The sequence below is a fragment of the Saccoglossus kowalevskii genome, chromosome 1 (genome assembly GCF_978046115.1).
Source record: "Saccoglossus kowalevskii chromosome 1, keSacKowa6.1, whole genome shotgun sequence".
In the NCBI taxonomy this organism is placed as follows: Eukaryota; Metazoa; Hemichordata; class Enteropneusta; family Harrimaniidae; genus Saccoglossus; species Saccoglossus kowalevskii.
Window position 1 is genome coordinate 10,477,615 of NC_140641.1, and position 11,602 is coordinate 10,489,216.

Here is an 11,602-nt window from a genome sequence, read left to right on the forward strand (position 1 = left end):
TAAATCTAGTTCTTGTTTATTGCTTTGTATGTTATCTTTTAGGTGCATCAGATAGAGGTAGAATGCACTATTGGTATAAATTTATTAGTATCCAGTTTAACCCCAAATACCTTTCTAATATCTACTGTTAATCAACCACAGATACTGTTAAATTAGTAGATTCTGTGTACTTATCCCAAAAATACTAAAAAAGAAAAGACAAAAAAAATAGATACTGTATTTGCTCTATTAGTAGTGCTTGCATTTAAGTTTTATTATAAGACGTGTTTCTATGGACAAAACAAGTCATATTTTAATGATACAGTAGACAATAAAGGCACTTCTAGACTTGTATTTGCTTTTATTTGAGATAAGTTTCTAATAGAGCAAATACAGTAAATGCATATCACTATGGCTGAATTATTGGTTAAACATTTTATCTTTCATTATCAGGGTTATTAATTTTTTTAGAGGGAGAGGGCTTGGTTTAGTTACGTGCTTCCATGGCTGCCATATTGGTGCTATATATTGTCCAATATTTGAACCTATTATCAGGATTATAGAATTACATTTTATTATATTAATATCAATTTTTAATCTCAGTTCTTTACTGTAGACACACTTATTCCACTCTACTTATTTTAACATGCCTTTCGTCAAAAGCAACAATTTAATCTCTTTTTTACTTGCCATGAATTATTTTTTGGGGGAAGTTATTTTGAAAATAATAAATTTTAACAATTTTTTAAATAATTCAATTGTGTCATGTTTTATTAGCTCCAGCTTAAGGAATGGCTCACATGCATAAATGGGATGTGTTGTCCTTTATTTTGACAGATTTGTGAAAGCTGCTCCTAATATGATGCAGATAGACATTTTTGATGAAAAAATGATATACAGTAAGTCATATAAGAAGATAGTTTTCAAATGGCATCAAAAAAGTACAACCCCCCCCCCCCACCCCCATCAAGTTGAAATGTATCTATCCTGACACTTAGGCCATTTCTGAGAGTTATCATTGAGTGATTCATTCACTCACTGTATAATGAAATTACTCTGCATGTCTTGTATGGCAATGCTGACAATCTCTGGGAGTTATCATTGAGTGATTCATTCACTCACTGTATAATGAAATTATTCTGCATGTATTGTATGGCATTGCTTACAATCTCTGGGAGTTATCATTGAGTGATTCATTCACTCACTGTATAATGAAATTATTCTGCATGTATTGTATGGCAATGCTGACAATCTCCGAGAGTTATCATTGAGTGATTCATTCACTCACTGTATAATGAAATTATTCTGCATGTATTGCATGGCAATGCTGACAATCTCTGAAAGTTATCATTGAGTGATTCATTCACTCACTGTATAGAAAGTTATCATTGAGTGATTCATTCATTCACTCACTCACTGTATAATGAAATTACTCTGCATGTCTTGTATGGTAATGCTGACAATCTCTGAAAGTTGTCATTGAGTGATTCATTCATCCACTACATAATGAAATTACTCTGCATGTATTGTATGGCATTGCTGACAATCTTTAAAAGTTATCATTGAGTGATTCATTCACTCACTCACTGTATAATGAAATTACTCTGCATGTCTTGTATGGCAATGCTGACAATCTCTGAAAGTTATCATTGAGTGATTTATTCACTCATTGTATAATGAAATTACTCTGCATGTATTGTATGGCATTGCTGACAATCTTTAAAAGTTATCATTGAGTGATTCATTCACTCACTCACTGTATAATGAAATTAATCTGCATGTCTTGTATGGCAATGCTGACAATCTCTGAGAGTTATCATTGAGTGATTAATTCACTCATTGTATAATGAAATTACTCTGCATGTATTGTATGGCAATGCTGACAGTCTCTGAGAGTTATCATTGAGTGATTCATTCACTCACTCACTCACTATAATACAATTACTCTGCATGTATTGTATGACAATGCTGACAATTTCTGGAAGTTATCATTGAGTGAGTGATTCATTCACTCACTCACTCACTCACTCACTCACTACAATGAAATTTCTCTGCATGTATTGTATGGCAATAATGACAATCTCTGAAAGTTATCATTGAGTGATTCACTCACTGTATAATGAAATTACTCTGCATGTTTTGTATGGCAATGCTGACAATCTCTGAAAGTTATCATTGGATGATTCATTCACTCACTGTATAATGAAATTTCTCTGCATGTATTGTATGGCAATGCTGACAATCTCTGAAAGTTATCATTGGATGATTCATTCACTCACTGTATAATGAAATTACTCTGCATGTCTTGTATGGCAATGCTGACAATCTCTGGGAGTTATCATTGAGTGATTCATTCACTCACTGTATAATGAAATTATTCTGCATGTATTGTATGGCAATGCTGACAATCTCTGAGAGTTATCATTGAGTGATTCATTCACTCACTGTATAATGATATTACTCTGCATGTACTGTATGGCAATGCTGACAATCTCTGAGAGTTATCATTGAGTGATTCATTCACTCACTGTATAATGAAATTACTCTGCATGTCTTGTATGGCAATGCTGACAATCTCTGAGAGTTATCATTGAGTGATTCATTCACTCACTGTATAATGATATTACTCTGCATGTACTGTATGGCAATGCTGACAATCTCTGAGAGTTATCATTGAGTGATTCATTCACTCACTCACTGTAATGATATTACTTTGCATGTACTGTATGGCAATGCTGACAATCTCTGAGAGTTATCATTGAGTGATTCATTCACTCACTGTATAATGAAATTACTCTGCATGTCTTGTATGGCAATGCTGACAATCTCTGAAAGTTATCATTGAGTGATCCAAGAATGCTTTCTCACGAAATGGAGATTATCTCCGAATTGGAAGTCATTCTCTCGATTAATATCCATTGCTGTGTTTTATTTAAAAAAATCATCACAAATTATGCTTTAAGTGTGAACAAAATCAGGTTGAAACATGGGGGGGACGATATCTTCCAATCATGAAACATTTACCCCGTTTTCCTTGTATAAAATCTATATATATATTTTTTTTTAAACATTGGTAACCCATCCTCAAAACGAACGAATGGTGACCATAGACTTCATAAATTACGCATTCTTAGGCTATGAAAAATGTCTCTGTTATGAATGATTTTCTTCTAATCGAGATCTGTATTCCAATTTTGTGAATTCTTCAGATTTTGAGATAATGCCTTGACATAATCACCATTTTACATCGGCTTGTGCACTACATTAAACGACAGTATGGAATAGCCTTTTTAGATGCTCTCATACTTAGTAGGTAAATAAGAATAAATTTGAATAATTAATGAGAAGCAACGGCACGTCAATGGATTTTGCATAGTTTGTATATTTATCAAATATGCAACATATATAGAAAACACACATCTTCGTTTGTTTTCTCTTATTTAGTTGTTATGTGTCTTTCGTTGACCTTTATATATAATAAAATTAGGTCAAATACTACTATACGTATATAACCGGTCATTGTTCATTGCATCATGGCGGCTGTTGCAGGTACGATGTTTTTGTATACGATTTGTACACTTTAGTTTGCTTTATTTGGAGTGTCACTATATAATACATACATATATATATATATATATATAAACACTACGAGGGATAGAAACATTCTTTTACAACCATACGGTCATCAGACAACGTATTTCTTACAACCAAATCCCTGACTTGACACGGAGACACCATTACAGTACATTAGCAATATCGTTAAATAACGTAATTCAACGTTCAATATTAGGTATGAGTGTTACAAACTTAAGATATAACGTGTACATTGTTACATGTATACGCCTCAAAAGATTTCTAAAAAATAACAAAAACAAGTGTGAAAACCGAGTACTAATACATGTGCAAAACTTGTGTAAAATTCGCCCCCTCAGTGGCACATGTTTTGAATTTGAAATCCAGCGCCCTCATGTCTAATACCGAAAACATTCTAGGTTACGGGGCTACTTGTATGCCTGCATATAATGAAATATTGTTGTCAACAGAGATGCCAAACTTTATGAAGGACAGAGAACTTGTTATTCGTATTATGAAACGGTATCAAGTACTAATGTTAAACGAAGAAACGGCAAAGATATACAACCACGAGCTACACCCATTTAAAACGGATCCTTCAAAGCTAGTGACGGTTATGGAAAACATATTTCACAAGATTGCACGCCAAGCATTGGAAGATAACGGCGTCAACCCGAATGAACTCAATTATCGGCTAATGTCACTCATTAGACGATATTATAGCGATGATTCTGAGGTCGGTAATTACCAATCAATCAATCAATCAAATCAATTAATCAATCAATCGATCCTGTTTATGTTTCTAACGTTATCCATCAGTACACATAACGGTTTCATTTCCTTTAAGGTATTAGCCACGTTGGAGTTTATGGCGACTCATGGTTCAAGATCCTGGATTGGAGATTTGGAAATTGGTGATGTCCCACCGGAAGTTAACTTAGTCTCAGTAGAAACGAAAGAGGATATACCCCTTTCAAGCTTTTTGCATAGAGAGCGACCTCTTGTGATCATAGCTGGCTCTATGTCCTGACCACCGTTCAGAGTAAGTTGATCTTATTATTGACCACACTGATGCACTGATATAGCCATAGCATATTATTACCAAAGTATAGTATACTTTAATATATACAATAGTCTAGTATACACGTATAGATATAAAATGGTATAGTGTAGAACTATGTAAGACTTGAATATATAAAGTGGTCATGTGAAGATCTACGGTAGATTTTTATACAGAGTATTGTGTATACTCCTATAGTGGATGCAATAGACTAGTGTAGATCACAGTAAATACAATAGTCACTTGTAGATCAATAGTAGACTTCTTTGCATATAAAGTACTCATATGTGGATATATATACATTTAAAGTAGATCTACTATATACACAGGTATCAAATTTAGACTTGTTTATATACACAGTAATCATTTCTAGATCTATAGTTGAATTGTATAGATATACAGTAATCTAGTGTAGACCCATAATACAATTTGACACAGTATAGATCCTCCCGTGTATTCGGTGTTATTTATATGCTTTACTTTTTACGTCAGCAGCAATTATAACTTTATAATTATTACCAAGTACTCATTCATTGTTATTAAAGCTGTACCATGCTGTACAGGTGGACGGTTTTCAAGCCTTCTGCACGTAATAAACTCGATAATTAAACATATATTGGGGATACCCAGTGGCCGAGATGAAGACGTGCCGTGACGTGGAGCTAGCCTTGTGCAGATAGAGTAGACTTGCATATATCAGTAGTCTAGTATATATCTACAGTTGACTTGTGTAGTTACACATGTGTAGCTCTGCTTGTTTATAAACACAGTAATCCTGTGTAGACATACATTAATTTTGTGTAGATCCATAGCAGACATGTGTAGTTATGTAGTGTTTTGTGTATATGCAGTAGCCTAGTATAGATTTATATTAATTTTGTATAGATATACACTAGATTTGTATAGATTTATGTAGACGAAGTACGATGTCAATAATTGTATATATATGATGTTTTGTTATGACCTCCCATGTTCAAACTTTATATACCAGTATTTCTTAAACTTGATGACTAACGGAGACTCTGTAACGCAGTAACTTGTTTATTCCAATACAGGCCATTGTTCACAGTGGCTCTCTCCATCGGTTGTTTAACGACTACAAGGACAAGGCCGACTTTCTGCAAATCTACCTTCTTGAAGCCCATCCTCGTGATGGGTGGACGGTTGGGGAGCACTACAGTTCATATGACCAGCCCAAGGATATATTTGGCAGAACAGCCGCGGCACGGTGAGTGTGTATGGCTGCCTGCGCCGATCATTTACTTCGTGCTGGTGTGCATTACTACTCAGACAACTAATAATTTATGTAACTTACATATAGCAATAAAGTGTGAAAAAAATGAATCTCATGAGTTCATGTTACCTTAACTTGGAAACAGTATGATTTTAGTATGTATATAGGGTATCTATTTTAAGTTTCTGCTCCCGAAAATGGGTGTAATTTCACAAAAATAAGTACGTGTTTAGAGGGTTTTTTTTTTTGAAAAGCTATACTTCAGCATGGGCACCAGGTCTGACTTTGAGTACCCCTCCTCCCGGGGGACGAGGGCGTGCATTCCTAAAATTTTCTCGATTATAAACGTACATGAGAACATTTCCGGCAGTTTACAAATTTGTAATTAGAATATGGGGCTTCCAGATATATCCTACCTTGCTCGCTTTTTTGTGTAATAATTAGATATTTAAAAAATATTTTCCAATTTATTATTCGTTACTTTCAGTCGTTTAATCGCCGCCGACGCTAAATTCCAAACGTTTACCACAGACCTCACTGATGAAAACAAGGTGCGTCTTGTTGTCGATAACATGGATAATGGGTTCGCCGAGACGTATGCTGCCCAGCCAGATAGGGTGTTCGTCATCGAAGATGGTAGAATGGCTTATATCGGGGACGTAATCAAAGTCCAGATACACAGTCCAGACAAGTTGATGACTGATAGGTTAAGGGAATGGCTTCAACAACGTTTTCCGTAATTTAAATTGAGGTTATGGTAACGGGGAGGGGAGAACTGGGAGTTATGCCATCGAAACTGGGGCATGAGCTGGGTGCCATTGTTTACGTCTAATTCGGAGCCAAAATTACTTTTGTAATACTAAATGAATACACACGGGTAATGTGGTCAGTATATATTGTTATGCAGACAGCTGAAATTTCTAACAACGATCCATAACAGCTACATATTAAAGGCTATTGGCACAATTATAGGCCACATCAGAGTCATAAGATGGACGCTAGTTTAAGACCATTTGCCGCGCCCAACCTTAAAGGGCGGTGGTCGTCAGGTCGCGCCCTGTTATTTATGATACCCACGGTGACGTACACAACGCAGGTAAACTTGAAATACATTGTTTGTAAAATTCGAACACACGCTTCACAACGACCAACGCCCTTTACCACGTGTTTACTCATTTGGTGCAAACGTATAGAAACATAGATAGGAATACGAACAAAATCCAACTTAAGTTTTTTTAATTAGTAAGTGTGTTTTTTCAGAATGTTTTGGCATTGAATTTAGTCGGAACTCGCCAACAGGCTGCATGGTTAATAAACTTGATTTTAGGACACATTTATGGAATTAATGATCATTTATACTCAAACAAAAATTAGGATGCTGTTTTTTGAACACAAATATTTGAAATTCTATACATTTTTTGTTACGTGGTACCCCTTCCCTACGTTTGTTGTTACATACATAGCGAAATCAATGTTAAAATGAAAATATTGAAATAGTATAAATAATAAGGCAACATGACCGAGCTTCCACAAAATTGTATTAGTTTTACCATTGTTATTTTATTGCAACAGTACATTTCTGGTCACCATGACGACGTGTTTGTTAAGTTACTAAAATACTGACATGTCTGACCTATACAGATCAGAACGTACTGTTTATGTTTATATCTTTCACAATGAGTTCTGTATTGTATACTACTACATTCTGAAGTTCAAGTGACCGACATAATGCCATGCTCATATTTATAGACTACCTCCGATTTAAAGTCTTACATTCACGAGGTTTCTTACACACTTCGACTCTAAGATTAGTTGACTTCATGGTCTCTCCGTAATCAGAAATTTGTACTATATTTCCACGTGACGACGATGGACAACTGGATAGTAATTATACCAAAATGGCCACTTACTGTTGTCAGAATACATATTTTATAATTATGGAAACATTCGGCATTCTTGAACTCAGTGTAAAAAAGGAAGTGGTTAAAAAATGGGCGTGGCAGGATGTAAGATCGGCTATTCACTGTTTCCACGGTGAGACACTTGTCCGATATCACGATCTAAAGAAGTGGCAAGGTCGTTGTACTGTTATTTTCAAATAAATGTTCACAAATAAAAATACAATTAAAGAGTTGTATTGGTAATTATATATTAATTCATCGTTTTTTTATTTTTATTTTGATTAGTGTATCAATTGCCCACACTGCGTTGCGAACTCATATAGTGAAACTGTTTTCTTTTTGAGAAATAGAAAATATTTGACATATATTTACTGCATTTCCATCCTTCTTTGTTCGTGGTCCCGCGCAATCTGCTCCCAGCTAATGGCCCTTTCATTGTCAAGTGAGTTGAATTTAAAATATAGAAACAACAGTATATTCGCTCGATTTTATTTTCACTAAATCATTCCTTCGGCGAAAATAGCAAAAATTAATTCCAAGCGAAAATAAAGTATTCTACAGTATCTAGACGAAATACGCCCTCTGACGACGAGTATGAATGTCTTGTTTAGCACTTCTCAGTCCTGTTAATTTTTTACCTGTTTGATACATATCCGGGTGAAAGGTGAATTGTTCGTCTGACAAATCATTAAACTGCAACATTGTGTGATACCTCAGTTATCATAGCAAAACACTCAGCGTATTCTTCCGTGATGCCATCATATTCGACTAACTGGTGAGTGTTACCTATGTCTGTTCACGCTCCATTTGAATAAGATTAAATAATTTGAAACTATTATGATGATTATTAATTCCGCAATATCGTCGTGTAAATCCGACAACATAATGATACATAATGAAAGAAAAAAACAACACTGTCCTCGCCCGCCTATCGTCCGCAGATAATGAACGTCAACGTCGATAAAATGTAACGCATTGCGAAACGTTATAATGCTGGCAACTAAACAGCATGGCGACAGTGTTTACGTGAGACTGAATGTTATATGAATATTATAATTAAATTTAATAGTTATATGTTATTTATATCGATTCATTGGTAACACGTAAGTCGATTGATATAAGCATGTGACCGCTATAAAGTAAGCAGGTGAATGAGATACTGATATCGGTATTACGAAATGTGACTCCCGGTGTTTTCTCACATACATTATGTTTCTATGCAGGATGCGTTGCATAGCACAATGAGCGTCGCTGGAAATTAACGTCTTAGTGCTCACCAGCGTTATTTAAACGTGACAAGTTTTCAACACGGAAGAGTGTTGATCCATCGAATATCCCCAACAACATCCACAGCAGGAACACTCCTAAAATGGAGAGGAACAGTAACATTATTGGACTTCGTCCGAATTTTAAACATAGAGTGGTTTTTGGATTAACGACAAGCCAGGTCATCGCTGCATCTCTGAGTATTGTCCTAGGAGTCCTAGCCATCATTGAGAACTGTGTTACTGCTGCGATCGGTGCACCAGTATGGGGCGGCATATTTGTGAGTCGATGGTAACCATTAATCATTTTTCATCTACTCTTCATTGTCATCACCATAGAAACGTACAACGCCACGAGGATCATGGGAAATATAGTTTATGTTGTGTGTAGCACGAGCACAATCTTCATGTTTCATTATTTAATATTTTCATCGTGGATATATATTTAACATGAACAGTCTGTTTTATCATAAATTTACCTAACGCTTACTAAATTATTATTTACAACAATATTTCTAAAAATGCAACTCTGTTAATGCTCCACGCTTTTCAGATTTCTATACTGCTAATACGTGTACCTTCACAACTACACTGCCCATATATGCGGGTTCATCGCTTTGTTTTCGGTTTCTCGGCGTCATCCCTTTTTGCTGAAAACGAACTATAGTACAACATAGTACACGAATGTGTTTTCCCGGGAAGGGGTGTATATTCGACTAAACGCTTTTTACATATTACACACACATACATACATCGTATGATTAATATTGAATTTACTTTGATAGTTTCTTGTGGCAGGTATTCAAGGGATTATAGCAGCACGAAGAAAAAATACAATTACGGTGAGCGGTTGTATTAAAATAACTTGTGTAAAAAACGCAAGAAAAAAGCATAAAAATTGGAACTAATATCCAAGTTTTGCATCAATCTGTCATTCTTATAATAATTTTGTTTCATTTCAGGTTTTCGCTACATTAATACTATGCATAATTGCTGCTTTGTTTTCACTGATTGTTATCGTAAGTTCGGTCACTTCATTGGTTAACGATAATACATGCGGTGATTACGGCACATATTCATACTGTTTCCAGGTAACTCTTTTTTAAATCAATAATTTTTTAATTTACGCAGCATTTGTTTGATTATTAGACATTATCATTTTATAGACACAAAGACACGTTTTATTTATACTTGTTTCCTAGAAAGGCTGTCACGTGATTGACTCGATTGTCGTTGCCGTTGCCACGGCAGAATTGGTGCTGACTCTCACAACGACAGTAGTATGCTGGATCGCAGTTTGTAACTGTAGAGCACGCTCATATGAGGTATGACGTCATATTGTCGTCAAATATATTGAAATACACTGAATAGAAAATTCTCATGTCGGTTTCATACTAAGGGAAATGCACTATAGCGAATTTAGTAAGCATAGGTGATATAAATACGTCGATATCTTTGCTTGACAATAATTCGCTCCAGGCTGTCTGATTTACATGTCACACACACACATTTTAAATATACATACATAATTGTATATATATTTCAATTTGGACTCATAACAACAACAAAAACGGGAAAAATATTATCAGTCCTAGAAAAAGTCGCACGTCACAATTTATATATGTATAACATCACAGAAATTCAGCTTAAAATATCGGGGAATAAAGTGACATATTTTTATTTTTGTTATTTTGTGTATGTAGTCTGGACGGCCGTATATCATACTTAATAACAGCGAGCCGCAACCGTTACTTTCGGGGGTACCAAACTTACCCGTTGTCACTGGCCCTGATATATCCCACCACCAGAGAAACAGGAACTCTTCAAGAGGTCAGATCACGACAATGACTGCCAATGAGAACTGTGAGTAACAATACAAAATGATACGATATTATATGTACGAGGTTGTTATTTGTCTGTACTAATCTATCAACGGCATTCTCCTCATCCTCCTCCTCATCATCCCCACCACCACCATCCTCGTCCTCCTCCTCATCATTCTCATCAACAACAGCATCAACCATGCAAACTAAATATCTCTTATTGTTTCATTTAAGCTCTTCGTTCCCTCACTACATCATCATTCCTGGTGAACAACACACGTGACGTTTTCAATGGCAACCACCGTAGCAGTGCCAATGCAAAACACACAGAAAGGTCAGACGGGGAAACAAAGACCAGTGCGCCAGAGGAACATGTGACACGATCAGCAAGACAGCTGTCAGATGAGAACTTTGAGGACATCAGTTTAAAAAGTCGTGTGAATTCAGAAGATACTAGACTTTGTGAACTTAGTGCGATATCATTACCTGAAAACACAGATTCTACGTGTTGAACATTATACGTATTTATTTGTTTAAATTATGCTCGATGAAAATACGATATTTTTTAATAAGTGAGGCAGAGTTATTTACATTTTGCCAGTGCCAAACATACGTTTCACACTGCCTTATAATACGTTATGTAATATAATATATAATTTTTCTACACGAATATACACATATTAAACTGTCTGTGTGGTATGTGTTACGTGTTGGGCACAATAACATAGATTTAATAACAACACAAATCGTTTCAAAATCCATGGTTT

At 35.4% G+C, this 11,602-nt stretch overlaps 3 protein-coding genes across 3 annotated transcripts; all 3 read left to right on the forward strand.

Annotated features, from left to right (window-relative positions):
• The first annotated feature begins 3,494 nt into the window (after positions 1–3,494).
• On the forward strand, positions 3,495–5,956 carry LOC144350834 (uncharacterized). Its single transcript, XM_085499828.1, has 4 exons — positions 3,495–3,528; positions 4,023–4,288; positions 4,400–4,594; positions 5,668–5,956. Exons 1-3 carry the CDS (start codon positions 3,513–3,515, stop codon positions 4,580–4,582), a joined length of 465 nt encoding a protein of 154 aa, XP_085355954.1. The 5' UTR covers positions 3,495–3,512; the 3' UTR covers positions 4,583–4,594; positions 5,668–5,956.
• LOC146750356 (thyroxine 5-deiodinase-like) lies at positions 5,539–7,007 on the forward strand. The gene is made up of 3 exons (XM_085496455.1): positions 5,539–5,550; positions 5,668–5,840; positions 6,334–7,007. Exons 1-3 carry the CDS (start codon positions 5,539–5,541, stop codon positions 6,584–6,586), a joined length of 438 nt encoding a protein of 145 aa, XP_085352581.1. The 3' UTR covers positions 6,587–7,007.
• A 2,109-nt stretch (positions 7,008–9,116) lies between these two features.
• Positions 9,117–11,525, forward strand: LOC144350829 (uncharacterized). Its single transcript, XM_078008897.2, has 5 exons — positions 9,117–9,293; positions 9,975–10,103; positions 10,215–10,337; positions 10,716–10,875; positions 11,070–11,525. Exons 1-5 carry the CDS (start codon positions 9,117–9,119, stop codon positions 11,345–11,347), a joined length of 867 nt encoding a protein of 288 aa, XP_077865023.2. The 3' UTR covers positions 11,348–11,525.
• Positions 11,526–11,602: the final 77 nt, after the last annotated feature.